Source organism: Diadema antillarum, unplaced genomic scaffold, assembly GCF_040938485.1.
Source record: "Diadema antillarum isolate AM-2024a unplaced genomic scaffold, OU_Dant_1.0 seq00000009_RagTag, whole genome shotgun sequence".
Taxonomy (NCBI): domain Eukaryota; kingdom Metazoa; phylum Echinodermata; class Echinoidea; order Diadematoida; family Diadematidae; genus Diadema; species Diadema antillarum.
In genome coordinates, this window is record NW_027271131.1 from 297,125 (window position 1) to 313,549 (window position 16,425).

Consider the following 16,425-nt stretch of genomic DNA (forward strand, 5'->3'; position numbering starts at 1 on the left):
CTTCTGTGACATCATACTAAGAAGCGCGCACCCTGGCATTGATCACTACAGTCTGCGTGACGTGACGTACAGGCGAAGACAACAAAAGCAACATTACCTTCTACCTAGCAACACCTACGCGCTTTACTCTCGACAGTTCAACTTCGGCAATCTTGATATCAATGCTAGCGTAATTGGCACTATCATCCAACAGCGCCCCCTCAAATGCCGGGTCTACGTATATTTAAACCATCTTTGTCAGTCAATTGTAGTGGCATCAGATTTTTCTTTTTTTTGCTTGTCAGTTGAATAAACCCGGAAATGGTACCAGAAATGTTTTTTTCCGCCCACCCCCCCCCCCCCCCCCCCTTAATGTATTAATTCCTGGATCTGCCCCTGATATGCACACACGTGGCAGTGAAATCACTTGAGTTGTGGTTGTTCACTGAACTTATCTGAAAGCAACCATTCTTCTGTTAACCCACATCTCTCGCACCTGGATACGGGCTATAGATACTGTGCATAAAACCACATCCGCCCACCTTATTGTCCTCAACCTACAAATGTTGTTCTAGTACAATGGTAGGATTTTCCTTGCACTCATACTCTTAGGTAAACTAAACGTAGAAGGTCTAGAACAATAGATCTCATTCTACTTGAAGCAGAATCGGAACTTCAGGTGTATTGAAAAAAGAGTTTAATTCTTGAAAAAGAAAATAATTGAATTAAACCAATAGAGTATAATTGTGTTCCAGTTCAGAAATTCAGTGTTTATGTGAAGTAGGATCCAGTGACCCAGAAATTATTAATGATTGCGACCTGTGCTTCAATCACTAGAAAAGGCAGAATGGAGACTCCTCCTCGACCTCACAAGAATCTTCCCGGCAAAACTGCAGAGGAAATTGCTGCCGTTACCCCAACCAGGAACAAGAACAGGAAAGGCACAGCAGAGTAAGTTGACATCCTAATTTGTTTTGTCTTATTTTGTCTGTGGTGGGTCCACAGTATGTCATGAGGTATAGATCGTTCATTTCAATTACAAAACAAAATCTGGACGTGTGGTTCAATTTTATGAAGAGGAATTTACATTAGACACAATTTCATAGATGGATCTAGTAAATGCAGACTAGATATAGGGTAGATCTATAGAAGAAGAGCACATTATTTAAGTGTGAGGAGAGTTTTAAAAAAATGTAGAATTTTTACAGTTTTGGGTTAAAGCCTTGTGCTGTCTTTGTGTGATGAAACGGTCACAATTATTCTTGTGCAGAAATGTACAGTAAGAGAATGTTGAAAAGAGAATTTCACATCTGTCTTCATGTTTCTAGCGCATAATGAAAGAGCACCTGTCTCATTTATAAGGCAGGATGAATAATATCATTATGACAATTATGTCATGGATAAGCAGAGAGAATGTGTACTTTTTACATTTAGATATTGTTAATGTCATTTTAGCTTGTATTTATATATTCATGGCCATTTTCAAGATGCATGGGAGCCTTTCAATTTTTTTTTCTCTCCTTTTTTGGTTAACTTTAAGTGTGTATGTAGGTAACAAAAGCACATAATTATCATATGCAGGGACACAAAAGTTTCAAAGAGAGCTGACTACCTTCCCTGGGATGACTACTTCATGGCTGTAGCATTTTTGTCTGCGCAGCGGAGCAAAGATCCAAACTCTCAGGTAAGCTAAGAATGAACATTGGTAGGACGAACATTCAAACAGCCTCACTACTGACCAAAAACACACTCACTCTCTCACCTCCTCGCCCCCCCCCCCAAAAAAAAAAGAATATATCAAATAAATTGGTAAAGTGGGCACCAGAATAGCCAAAGTATTATTGCTTTTATTGTTGTTGTTATTATTATGATTATGATTATTCTTATTCTTATTATTGTTATGATTATGATTATTATTGGTATTGTTATTAGTAGTAGTTGTAGTAGTAGTAGTAGTAAGTAGTAGTAATAGTAGTAGTAGTAGTAGTTGTAGTATTATTGGTAGAATTCATTCTTTTGCAATTTCCTAGTCTGCCAAGACATGAAAATATTGAAATTGAATATGATTTGTATCTTCATGCAAACACACACACCCACACACACATAAACCACACATGATTTGTAAAACAAAGAATAACAAAAAAGAGAAAGAAGGGTCAAACATCAGCCCACTGGAAGAAGTGTGCTTAGTGTTGAATGTTTTGAGCTGAACATATTCCTCTGGCTACTGAATATACGGTGGCAAGGTGGTTGAGTCAGTGTTCTGTTTGGTCTTTATTACCATGCCACCAGGTTGGAGCATGTATTGTTAATGAAGAGAAGAAGATTGTGGGTATTGGATACAACGGCATGCCAAATGGATGCAGCGATGATGAGTTGCCATGGACACGGACCCACGACGACTGGTTGGAGACGAAATATCCATATGGTAAGACAAATAAGATGACACCTTTATCTTCTTTTGTGGGTAGATTTGGAGTGTGGAGCTTCTACTTATTTATCATGTTTCCTAAAGGAAGCAAGCAAACAAGCAAATGCCCTTAAAGATAATAAAAAGTTTTGGTACCTTAAAAGCTTCCCTGAATTTCCTTGTCTTGGTTTGTGTTTCAGGTTAAAGTACGTTGTCTGTGAGAATTACTCGCCCCAAAGTGCTCTCATGTCTCAGTAATCATGCAATAATGGTTTCGTACCAGAGCCGACGCTGTCCAGCGTCGATAAATATTGTACGAAACTACTGACTGCGACCAGCAGCGTGCAGCCCATTGTACGCATAGCTAACTGCGACCAGCAGCCCCATACGCATAGCGTAATGGGGCTTCGCATTGTAGCATTCAGGATCATGACAGAATTAGTATCGCGGGTAAATGTCAACTTAAAATCCAAAAATTTCTTCGATTTGAAGACTTACCAATTAAGTTGAAGTATTGAAAACAGGCTTCGAACAACGTTTGGTTCTGCCAATAGTCCCTTTCTGTTCGAATTGATGACTGAGTGTGACTCGGTCGAGAGGACCTTGGGAGAGCTACATACACTGGATACCATGGCCAGCGCATGCGCACACAAACATCTTATCCGTTCATGGATTTGAAATTTGTGTGCATGTGATGTGTTCGCATGCACTGGCTGTAGTATTCAGTGTACTGTATGTAGCTCTCCTAAGGTCCTGTCGACCGACTCACATTCAGTCATCAATTCGAACAGAAAGGGACTATAGGCAGAACCAAACGTTGCCCGAAGCCTGTTTTCAATACTTCAAGTTAATTGGTAAGTCTTCAAATTGAAGAATTTATGGGATTTTAAGTTGACATTTACCCTGCGATACTAAATCTGTCATGATCCTGAATGCTACAATGCGAAGCCCGATTACGCTATGCGTATGGGACTGCTGGTCGCTATGCGTATGGGGCTGCTGATCGCAGATTGCATGATTACTAAGACATGAGAGCACTTTGGGGCGAGTAAGTCTCACAGTGTTAGTTATATGAAAGGTACTTTAACCTGAAACACAAACTAAGACAAGGAAATTCAAGGACACTTTTGAGGTACCAAAACTTTTTATTATCTTTAATATAGCTGGCTCTCTGTGCTATATTCTTGATTTCATCAGAGTCCACTAGGCAACCTTAATTTCAAGGAATTTCTTCAGATTTTGTGTGCCATCACAGTCAAATTAAAAAAAGTTACAAAGGGGTTTGTCCAAAAGTTTAATATGGAGAAAAGAAATGTTTTGTCTGTGTTTGTTTGTAGGTTGATGATTGAGTGGCAAGCATCTCCAGGCAGCCTTTACATAAAGCATGAATTGATTTCTTTAGCGTTTAAAACATTGATTGTGGAATAAAGTTTCTGGTATGAAATTACATTGCCCACATTTACACATGCAATTATCGACAAAAAATAGCCCACAAACCCCTCCCCTAAACCCCTCCCCCAAAAAGAGTTAAAAACAAAACATACCCCCTCCCCATCCCAAAAAATAAAAACACACAAAAATGATAATAACAGAAATATCTGATGAACAGGTAATACAGAAGAAACTTCTTTCAGTTGCCTTGTGCACTTCCTGTAAGATTGCAAAGATTTACTTCCTGAACTGTTTCATCTCATGAGTTGATCTAACATTCTTTGATATATATTCTCCATGCCTAGCACATGAAAAGGATATTAAGTGATTCTCACAATTTTTGAATTTTAGTTTGCCATGCCGAGCTCAATGCCATCATGAACAAGAATTCTGCGGACGTTAAAGGATGCACAATGTATGTCGCCCTCTTCCCCTGCAACGAATGTGCCAAAGTCATCATCCAGTCAGGCATCAAGAAAATCATCTTCCTCTCTGACAAGTATCACGACAAGCCCGTCATGGTGGCATCCAGGCGCATGCTCGATTATGCCAACGTGGAATACAGGTGAGTGCCCCTCTAATCACATTATCTGTCTCTAAGAGTTTTGTGGTGCTTTAAACCAGGGAGGTGTAAGAAAAGGAGAGACAACTCGTTCGTAATTCATGCAAACACATGTTTGGTTTCAAAGCGTTACAATGGGATGTCTATCATTCCACTATACGCTTTGAAGTCATGCTCGGCACCGCTCTAGTTGCAAGACGAAGCTCGGAGACGAAGAACGCATTTCACCTTTCGTTGAATTACAAGCTTTATTCCCCCGTAAAATTTTAAATGAAATACTCAAATTGATTAAGAGTACAAGGAAAGAATTCAATATTATAAACATGTATTTCTAGTTTCTTCGTAATGCGCAAATCGAAATGAAATGAAAATTAGGCCCTCTTAAAAACCTAATATTTTTCTGTAATGCACACATTTCCGCATGTTAGTTTTCTATCCTTTAATCTGGGATATTTTGATCTTTCAAATAAAGTACTCCGCCAGAGCGTGCTCCAGCGTGCTTTTAAACTATTTGCTGTTAAAATTGTCAGTTTCACACTGCATTTTGATTCGCTGCTCTTATTCAAGGTATACAAAGTCATTGTTGCCATCACATTGAAAGAGAGAGAGAGCGAAATGCAGTAAGAGCAAGTATTTCTAGATGTGAGAGCGCTAGTCCTGATTATTGATGCTCTCTTTTGTCAAAGCACCTGATTTCCACCTGTTGTTAAGCGCATAACTTCTCGGTGGTGCCGCGCATCCTTCAAAGGAGAGCAGGAGTTGTCTCTCCTTTTCTTACACTTCCCTGTTTAAACTTTAGAGAAGATGTGAGCTGACTGATATATGCCAAATTACTGTATTTCTTATGCCACTTGTTTTGTTGTTGATCACAAAATTTGTCCAAATTTCAAATTGTTGTATATGTCCCAATTCACAAAATATTCAGTAAACAATCCCTTACATCACTAGATTTTGTGTTATATTTGATTCATAGACAGTAGCTTTGGGGTTTCTGGATGTAGAGGTTAGTGTAAAAACAGGAGTGACCCAATATGAACTTAAATACAGCAGCCATCACAAATTAAAATACTCGAAACTCTCCATTCGCTTTATGAAAAAAAAAATATGAAAATGTGAGCTCTTGAAAGATAATAACAACTGTCTGCAGCTTCTTTTCCTCCAAAAGGTGATCATTTTGAAGTTTTTGTAACTCGACCAATATTTGTTGTTCAATTTCGTGAAGATCAGACTACAAGGAAAATTCATGAAGATTAAAACACCATGAAATATACCACTGTTACATACAGTAATTGGCATATGAAGTTTGATCATGATATCAGTGTTTGTTTTTTGCTGAAAATTTGTGTATACTTTGTATGCAAAACTTATGTACCCACAGTATATGTGAAACAGCAACCATCTTATTGATTGTACTCCATTCATTCAAACTGTCTAGAACATCTTGCAGGAAGGCATATTTAAGGAAGCAGTCAACAAAAGCTGGCATGTCAACATAAATGAAATACTTTGGCCATCTGATTCTCATGAATAACAAAACCTTGCTCTATGCACAATGATATTCTTCCTCCCGTGAACAAAATAAAACTTGTGTTTTTAACCTTTGAGATCATTTATATGAATGACCTTCCATGAAGTCCTGCATATGAAGTTTTCTGGCAAACAAGGCAGTACAGTGAAATCCTTGAAGTTTTTGTTTAAGTTAAGTGTTTTGACATGGTGTTTTGTGTACAGGAAGCTGTCCTATTGAGCTGCATCAAATCTTGTTTAGATCTGGATCCCTCACCTAATATAAATGTTTATTCATGTCAGAATCATCATATGGCGGTAGGCCCTTTGTTAGGAAGAGGACATTAGGTGTGCCCCATAGCTGAACTCTTCTCAACCTTAATACATTGTACTGTCTTAAAAATCTGATTTTCAGGCAATTTACACCGTCAAAACAAGAGCTCACCATCGACTTTTACGCTTTGGACCCAGATGCCAGACCAACGATAGATGACGAAGTGTCCTCTTTAGTAAATGGGATTGATAGACTAGCATGAAAGGTGTAAGGTGATATGTACAGTATTATAAGAGATTATTTATAGTATCCCTCGATGGAACAAATGAGAGTATACAGGGTAATAAGAGTGGTACTTTTAACTGTGTTTTGTATTGCTTGAAGTTACCAGGTTTCAGAGAGGGTTAGAACTTTAACCTGCTGAAGACTTTTCCAGAGTATACTTGGGCAGTTGTCAATGCAAAATGTAAGTTTTCATACAGCAAAAACAGGTTAAAATGATTATAACATAAATCTATCAGAGGTTACTCTATCACGTCTTTCATGGTAATACATGTATGTAATGCAAACAGCACAAAACTAAAGTCACTGGATATGGTGCATTTGTATGCCTTTTTGGTCTTAAGTGCTAATTTGTGGCTTGTTGGCCACATTGAGTTGACCTCAACCATAAAAGCATCGTCAATATGACAGCATTTTCATGATAGGCAAAGGATCAACAAGTGTAGAAACAGTGGTGTGACTGAAGGTGAATTTGATGGCCAGTTTATAGTTTGTGATGATTTTTGTCTACCATTTTACCTTTTGAAAGTGCCTGTGGTAATATTCTGTGGCAGCCTTGATCTAGTTCTCATGTGGATGTCGAGTGTTTAGCTCTAACATCATTTTCTGACAAATTTCCTGAAATATATGGAAGTAAAAAGCTTTTGCTGACGTCTCATTGATGTCTCCGCGAGATCTCCTAGTCGGGGGCCAAGTTGCGACCAAGTGGCTGAGACTGATTAGTTTCCAAGGTCTCCAAGATGACTGCAATTTTGCGTTGACCCATTCGCAACTTTGCGTTGACCCATTGGCGACCTAGCAGAGACCTTGGAATAATGTCTTCATGACTGAAGAGACATCTCAGAGATGTTGCAGCGACATCTTTGTGACTTCTGGATGAATGAATTGTCATCTTATTTGAAGATGCCTCTGAACTCACCCTGCAGTCCCCTTCTTGCTGAGAGCACAAATCATTTTGGGGTCTCTTGAGTTGTGCAAGTCATGGAAGTCATGGCGAAGTCTCCTCCAGTGAGATACGCTCTAGGCTTGTGGTAGTTTTTTGTAAGGGCTTAGAAATAAAATATGTCAATCTAAGCTTGATATATATGTATTCCACAGGGGCAAGGAAACTTATGAATGTTAGTTGAATTCAGGTGAATGTGGCAATATAAATGCTGTTACAGAGCTATTTGGGATTATTATTATTATTATTTTTTTTTTATATGATTGACAGACAGGACCTGTTGATGAGTCACTCAGTAGCAATTGACAAGGCATTTCAATCCAATATTTTTTTAAAATACATGTACATGCAGTCTCCTTTGTATACTGGTAGTTACAAGTATCATACAGAAAAAAAAAAAAATCATGTGACTTTTGAGGTGCTGTTTGATAAGTATTTTATGTGTAGGCGACTCCCAGTTCATCAAAGTCCTCGTGATGGGCATTTTTCTTTTGTTGTATCGAAATCTTGCTAGAGGTGAAGAGTAAGCTATATGAATATATATATACACTGTGTATATATACAGACCTGTATATGATAATTTTGGGACTTGAATTTTTACTTTGTTGTAACAAGAATTTTGTCATAACCATGTTTGTTTTAATGGGAGTTCAAGCATTGTATTAATTAATGATGTAATCTGTTTACTCTGTATGAAAAAAAAAACTGTGTCAGCACTCATTCAGCCACTATGCTTGATGTATTTCGGGACAAGGTACTTTCAATGAATACCTCCATTTTGTAGCTCTTATGCATTTCCTTCCAAGACATGACATGTACTGTGTCATGTAGAGGACAGTTTAATGTGCCAAGTCTTCCACAAGTCAACACAGTGAAAGACTGCACTTTTTTGATCGCAGTTTTTCTGGATGCAATTGATGAATTACAGGCCCTGGTTTGAATTAAGGATTCACAAACCAGAATGTGAAATACAGCATTTTGAAGGACACAGCATAGACTGAAATAATACTTTTCAGTCGTTGAAGAGTCCAGGGGTCCGTTTCATGAAAGTCTGATGAGAGACTTTCCGCTCGTAAGACACACTAATTAGAGACTTCTTGAAATGGATTTGAAAGTCTCTCATAGCTGTGTTTGAGGGACTTTATTTGTTGGCCATTCTGAAATTTATGTAGAGACTTTTAGTTGATGACTTGATGTTCATGTTTTCATGATAAAGTATGGTATAATTAGGTACACTTACGTATCTGATGAAACAGACCCTAGATTTTTCCAGGTGTATGATACTGAGTGTTTATTTGATTTTAAATTCTTACAAATATTCAATCATGATTAAAACCCTAAGGATGTAAACACACGCACAAACAAACAAACAAATAACTACAGAATCTGAATGAGCTTGAGTGTGATGCATATGTACAGTGAATGTTGTACAATGTCATTTTTCAAAGATGACAACGATCACAGATAGTGCAGTGAACTTTGCTTAATTGATGCTGAAGCTATATATTTTGGTCATACTGCCAATCTTGGCCAACTTCAGCAGGTGATTTTGTACTTTACATTTTGTACAGTGAGAGCCCAGATTTACATGGAATGCAAAGTGTGTGTATTCAGATATGCAGACATTTTCTTATAGTTTATGGTAATCAATGATGTGAAATCAGAGTACAACTGTATATGCACGACATCATTTGAGAGGTACATGTATGTATAATATAACACCATAGGTATTTTAACAGAAGAAAAAGGCTAAAGTATATAAATATTATTTAAAAGTCACTTGTAAAGTAAAGTCACTTGTTGAGCAGGTGTGATATTTCTGTACAGATAGGTTGTAAATGTTATTTATATCATCAGGCAAAGTATATCACTTGATTTGGAAACACCTGGTACTCTGGTTGCTCTTGAATCAGAAGCATCTAATCATCACCAAAGAATAACACGGAATGACTGTTACTGCAGTCCACATGTACCTGCAGTAAATATCAATAGGCCTACTGTACATAGCAAGTGTCTCCAAACTAGCATCTTCAAAAACAGTCTAAAACTCACTTGTTCATTAATTCTATTGTAAAGCGCATTTGAACATGTGCATGGATACTGTGCTACACAGGTTGTAGTGTGTATTGCTGTAGTACCTGTATTCGCGAATTTCGCCAAGGTCAAGATTCGCGAAATTGAAATGCACGCGAAAGTTCTTGTCTCTCAATGCGCCAGTACAGCAGAACGCCATTTGCAATTCGCCAAAATGTTATGCCGCAAAAAATTCTTGCTGTAAAGTTATAATTATTGCTATCAGTGATTTTGTGTTGAGGCATGGTTTACTAGTATTAGATGATGGTTCAGGACATACATGTGAAGTACATTATTGCATGTATATCTGTATAATCAACTGTTTATTAGGGGGAAAGAAATACAGATGTACAGTACCTCGGTACTCGTAGTAGCACTCCATTTTCAAAATGACTGTCTGATAGTCACACAAACAGCAAAACTACAATGCTTCTCATGTTCTAATGCAATTCCCGTTGTTATAATGCAATAGCAACGGGAATGGTCAAAATCTTAATACAGTGTACTTCGAAATCCATCACATTTCCTTAAAATAATTCTAAACTTTAACATGATAGTGTATCCTTCATACTGAAACATTGTGGAGATGTAGTAGGCCATAGCATTAATATTACTAATTTTCATCATTTTTGTCTCTGAGTTTCATTCAAACTTCTGTTTAATACTTGAAAACCTCGTTATTATGAGCTGCGTGGGACCCCTGAAATTTCCTCATTATATCGGGTATTTCGTTATGATCAGGGATTAAAAAACAGTACATGAAAAAAGGAATAGGACCTGCAGAATTACCTCGTTGTCGGGTATATCGCCGTCTGACCACGTTATAACCAAAGAGTATAGAAGCGCACGCAGTGCGTGCGCTTCTATACTCTTTGGTTATAACGAGGTTCCCCTTTGCTGTGCGTTAAAATGTGTTTGCAAATGAAGTGGCATTTCACTTTGATAAGTGTTACTCAATAGAAAAAGGGAAACTACGGTTATTGGGTTTTTTTTTTCAGACTGTTCCTTTAAGTTGAACAACAGTAAATTGGTTATAGTCCAGAGTTTCAGAATTTATAGTGATAGGGATAAGGAATAAGAGTGTTTTAAAAATTTATAGCAAATCACAACGAACAAGGATGGTGATGTATAGCAGCTTCACCGTAAGAATGTATACGTGGGGGCTCAAAGAAGCGGAACAAAAGAAAAAAGCAGGCATAAATTCTACACAGGTGACGTTAAGCAAGCGGTATTGTAATGGAATTGCATTGCTACGCTAAATTTTCTGCAATAGTGAGCCTCCTACTCATGCGTTCTTGTGGTGAGCCCCCACTCGTGCATTCTTATGATGAAACTGTTACCTTGCTCAGTGTAATTTTAGGTTTTTCAGAATACTAGTACAATTTATTGGATTCTCTGCTCAAGGACCATGCCCCACAAACGTCAACACGAAGATGTCCATTTATGTACTACATGATGTGAAATTATGAAAATCGCCTGGACTTTCCCCTTGATAAATTGATGTTATCATTAGAAAATGGCTGCGTCAATCAGGGAGGTGTTACAGAGATGGAGTGGTAACTCTTCGTAATTCATGCAAACACATGTTTGGGTTCAAGGCGTTACAATGGGATGTCTAGCATTCCACTACGCTTTGAAGTCATGCTCGGCACCGCTGTCGTTGCAAGACGAAGTTCGGAGACGAAGAGCGCATTTCACCTTTCGTTGAATTACAAGCTTCTGAAATTATTTCACCGTAAAATTTTAAATGAAATACTCGAATTGATTTAGAATACTTTAGGAAAGAATTCAATATTATAAACATGTATGTCTAGTTTCTTCGTAATGCGCAAATCGAAATGAATTGAAAATTAGGCCCTCTTAAAAACCTAATATTTTTCTATAATGCGCACATTTCCGCATGTTAGTTTTCTATCTTTTAATCTGGGACATTTTGATCTTTCAAATAAAGTACTCCGCTAAAGCGTGTTCCAGCGTGCTTTTAAACTTTGCTGTTAAAATTGTCAGTTTTACACTGCATTTTGATTCGCTGCTCCAATTCAAGGGACACAAATTCATTGTTGCCATCACATTGAAAGGGAGAGTGAATTGCAGTAGGGGCAAGTATTTCTAGATGTGAGAGCGCTTGTCCCGATTATTGATGCCTCTTTTGTCAAAGCACATGGGCAACACCTGTATAGTTGAACGCATAACTTCTCGGCGGTGCCGAGCATGACTTCAAAGGAGAGCATGTAGCTGTCTCTCCTTCTCTTGCACCTCCCTGCGTCAACGTTGGATCACGTATGATTAGAACTGTTGCTTTGGGTGATTTGTAGGCCTATACCGGGTGTCCCAAAAAAAGCGGAACGGTGGATTTTCAGTACCTTTCGTTCTAAAAGTGATATATTTTCTGACATCATCAGAAAGAGCATCTTCCGCAGAAGACCATGATACCAAAATCATTAAATTTGGTTCAGTACTTTTTATTCTACGCCAATATCTGTAAATGCAGTCATTTTCAATTTTTTGCGACTTATGAGATAATAATTTGGGTGCGACACGCGTTCCATACGGTGAATTGTGTAAGCTCGTTGATCCATGTTAACAAAAGATAACGCTTTCATATTGGGCGCGCGCACACACACACACACACACACACACACTGTTTTTTCCTGGCCCGTGCCCAATGTGAAAGCTGTATCTTTTGTTGACATGGATCACCGAGCTTACACAATAGTCACCGTATGGATCGCGTGTCGCACTCAAATTATTATCTCATAAGTCACAAAAATCCGGCGAAATTTGACAATGACTGCATTTTCAGAAATTGGCGTAGAATAAAAAGCACTGAACCAAATTTAATAATTTTGGTATCATAGTCTTCTGCGGAAGATGCTCTTTCTAATGATGTCATAAGATATATAACTTTTAGACTGCAAGGTACTTAAAATCCACCGTTCCGCTTTTTTTGGGACACCCGGTATAGTACATTAGTTATACTTACATTGTGACCATGGCCAGAGAAGGGGGCATTATCGTCATTATGAGCAGTTGCGATGTATAAAATAATATATGAAATGTACAGCGGGTTAAACAAACTTATTGTTGTTTCTTTTCTTCTTCTTTTTTAGGAAAGAAAGCAAAGTTCATCATGATTAATTTAGGAGTTCAATCTGCATCTTATTTGAAATTTATGTTCATGTGATTGGAAATGTGGCGTCATTTTAAAGATCTAAATCGAACAAGTATGACATTATTTAATTGTCTTGAAGTAAAAACACCTCGAGTTTGAGTATGTTTGCGGCGTTTGTCACTGCATATTTGTATTTTCACATCTATCTAAGTACACTGTACGTGTATTTTCTTTAGCACTTTGCCGTAGGGGATACAGTACATAAATGTATTGTTATTAAAAGCACAAAGCTATAACTGACGTCATGTAAACGATCGTGTGTTTCACGCCTTCAGAGTTGTTCAAATACAATGTAATATTAAAACGAGTGTCGCATCGGCTGGTAAAGCCCCCGTTCCACTGTCCATGTATCACCGATCAACTCAAAGCACGAGTTGTGCTGAAATCTCTGAAATCGGATTCGACAACAACCTTCGCAGTTCAGAGACACAATCGTGAAAATTGTGTTTTAATGCAAAGGGAAAACTAAATTTCTTGTTCAAATTGACTTTGATTGAGAAAAATAGTTGCTGCCTATCACTCACTGACTCACAAGTTGTAATCTTCTCCATTGTTTGTATACATGATAGTACAGTATGTCCCCCCCCCCCCAAAAAAAAAATACAATCAGATTTTCGCATTGATAACACGCAATATGATTAAACTGTGTAAATGCTACTTCAGAGTCTTAAAATATAACATCTTAGCTCTATTTTGCAGAAAAACCCCATTCAATTTGGTTAAGCGGTCACAGAGAAATGTGGATTGTTGTGTGAATACAATAGAACTTGGAGGAAAGGGATTCCTGACATCCTCCACAAAACTCCTCATTTCTCTTTGACCACTGAAGCAAATCGAATGGGGTTTTCTGTAAGATGTGGACAATGAGTTATAGCTTCATACCATGAATTTGTAGTTAGATTGATTCACTACATTGTACATGTATTTTTAAAGATATCATTGCGGAGGGTCCCGTTGAATTTTTTTTTTTTTTTTTTTTTTTTTGGGGGGGGGGGGGGCATACGGTACAGTGTATGTTGAACTTCATAGGAATCAGAATCGAAGTCCGTATACACAAGCACCGAGTTAAGCGACATCCTTGAACTAGCTTTTTTAGCTCACCTGAGCCGAAGGCTCAAGTGAGCTATTGCGATCGTTCTTCGTCCGGCGTCCGTCATGCGTCGTCCGTCGTGCGTCGTGCGTAAACTTTTTACATTTTCATCTTCTTCTTGAAATTCGCATTTTCGGATTCGGATTTTCACCAAACTTGGCAGGTAGCATCCCTAGGGGGTTAGGATCTCAGTTTGTTAAAATGGGCACCATGCCCCACCCAGGGGGCCCCCAGGGGGGCCCAAACCCCCCAAAAGTAAGGAATCTTTAAAAATCTTCTTCTCTTTAGAACCATGGGAGCTAAGTTAATACTATGAGTTAATACATTGATGACTGTAGTTTCAAGTTTGTTCATGGCGGAATCAGAGGTGCCCCCCTTGGGACCCTAATGGGGCCTAAATTGTGCATTTTCATCTTCTTCTTGAGAACCCCATGACCGATTATCACCAAACTTGGCAGGTAGTATGCCTAGGGGGTTAGGATCTCAATTTGTTAAAATGGGCACCATGCCCCACCCAGGGGGCCCCCATAGGGCCTAAACCCCCCCCCCCAAATTAAAGAATCTTTAAAAATCATCTTCTCTAGGACCAGAAGTGATAGAGCTAAGATAATACTATGAGTTATTACATTGATGACTGTAGTTTCAAGTTTGTTCATAGCGGAATAAGGGGTGTCCCCTTGGGACCCAGCGAGGGTAGTTGGGAGGGGTCCTAATGGGGCCTAAATTGTACATTTTCATCTTCTTCTTGAGAATCCCGTGACCGATTTTCACCAAACTTGGTAGGTAGTATCTCTAGGGGCATAGGATCTCAATTTCTTCAAATGGGCACCGAGTCCCACCTGGAGGGCCCCAAGGAGCCCAAACCTCCCAAAATTAAGGAATCTTCTCTAGAATCAGAAGTGATAGAGCTAAGAGAATACTAAGAGTTAGTACATTAATTACTGTAGTTTCAAGTTTGTTCATAGCAGATCCAGGGGTGCCCCTCTTTGGGTTAGGGGGAGGGGTGGGGAGGTCCAAATGGGGGCCTAAATTGTACATTTTCATCTTCTTCTTGAAAACCTAATGATGGATTTTCACAAATCTGGGCAGATAGCATCCCTATAGGGGGTTAGGATCTCAATTTATTAAAATGGGCACCATACCCCACCCCGGGCGCCCCAGTGGGCCCTCAATCCCCCCAAATTTAGGAATCTTAAAGAATTTATGCCCTTATTGTACATTTTCATCTTCCACTTGAGACTGCCTGGTCAATTTTTTTTTTTTTCATTTAGTATTTATTGGTAAAAAGCAAATTTTGGTAGAGAGCTGTGAATAATTAAGATTAGTGACTGCGTGAAAGGTGAACGTGCGATACTCAGGTGAGCGCTAGACCCGCGGGTCTCTTGTTTTTTCTTTAGACTCATCCAATCTGTTTTTGTTTTCTTTTAATTCACGCTATAACTGGCTCCATATCTATGCCTGAGTATCGGGACGATGTTGTTTAGTCGTGTGTCTGTTACATGCCGCGGATCATTAATCATGCATATCATCCATGACAACTGGTGTATATCCATTTCCCTTTGAGTACATTGATGGGTTAATAAATGCAAATGCACATTCCCGAATGTGCTACAAAACAACTTGAAACAGAAGTAGTGAGTTTATGCGTAAATTGTGGCTCTGTGCACTTGTGTGTCATCTCATGTACGGATGAAATAATGCAGAAATAGAAACAGTCAATCAAACAATTAATCAATCAATCTCGTTTTAATCGCAGATAGTTACGTCTTCTCTGTCTAAATGTTCCGTTGAGACAGAAAGCACAACACAATTATTGTAGCCAGTCATAATCGGCCAACCAACAGTCATCGCAGTCATCTGAAGTTCATTTTTAATGATTAAGTATGGTATGATTAGGTATATACAGTAGTAATACTGTATTAGATAAGGTTGATGTCATGATGAAGAATTACATTATACACAATGCACACTACATACTATTGACTAAAAAGAGTATTATGTACACGTATAATACTATTATAGCGAGTTTTTTTCTTCGTTATAAACATCTTTGCAAATTTGGTGAAAATCCGATTATCCGTTCTTTAGTTATAACATGGGAGATTAAGCTTATGTACTTTATGACCACCATGAACTTTGACCTTTGATCTTTTGACCCCACAATTTAATTATTTCTTTAATACCTAATTATGAACATACCCTGCAAGACTGGTGAAAATTGGTTCCTCCGTTCTGAGTTATATTATACACAATCAGACAAAAACGGAACCGAGAACATACCTCCACCGACTGTAGGTTCCACCTACTGGCGGAGGTGAAAATAAACAAACTCAAGGTTTTTATACAACAACGCTGCGGCATAAATCTGACCATGGAGTTATGTAGCTCCATGATCTGACACTGTATGTTCATTGAGCCGTGTGTTGCAGGAAAATATGGTGACAAAACAACAATTACACGCAGGTGGTTACGCTAAGCAAAAAAGAAAAAATTGCACTCATGATCACAATAATCAATATTGTAGTAACAATAAAAACACAATGACATTGTTTTACAACGAAGAACAAAATTAATTGAAAGGAGAAGGAGCAGAGAAGGGAAGAAAGTTCTGTTAAAGGCATAATCTACCATTTGCAGATGAAACAAAAACCCAGCATAAGTGCTTCAATATAGTTCTAAAATGTGAGATAGGGCTAGAAACAA

The 16,425-nt window shown here is 38.3% G+C and overlaps 1 protein-coding gene across 1 annotated transcript; it reads left to right on the top strand.

The window, feature by feature from the left end:
• The first annotated feature begins 821 nt into the window (after nt 1-821).
• On the top strand, nt 822-6,424 carry LOC139724994 (deoxycytidylate deaminase-like). Its single transcript, XM_071636087.1, has 5 exons — nt 822-930; nt 1,561-1,663; nt 2,272-2,407; nt 4,172-4,385; nt 6,304-6,424. The coding sequence occupies exons 1-5, from the start codon at nt 827-829 to the stop codon at nt 6,422-6,424; spliced, it is 678 nt and encodes a 225-aa protein (XP_071492188.1). The 5' UTR covers nt 822-826.
• The last annotated feature ends 10,001 nt before the right edge of the window (nt 6,425-16,425 follow it).

What these genes read in the sequence shown, in the direction of transcription:
- LOC139724994 (XM_071636087.1), top strand. Translation starts at nt 827, where the DNA reads ATGGAGACTCCTCCTCGACCTCACAAGAATCTTCCCGGCAAAACTGCA. An exon ending in GCAAAGATCCAAACTCTCAG is followed by an intron (nt 1,664 to 2,271) that starts GTAAGCTAAGAA and finishes CCATGCCACCAG; the next exon opens with GTTGGAGCATGTATTGTTAA. An exon ending in GGAGACGAAATATCCATATG is followed by an intron (nt 2,408 to 4,171) that starts GTAAGACAAATA and finishes TTTGAATTTTAG; the next exon opens with TTTGCCATGCCGAGCTCAAT.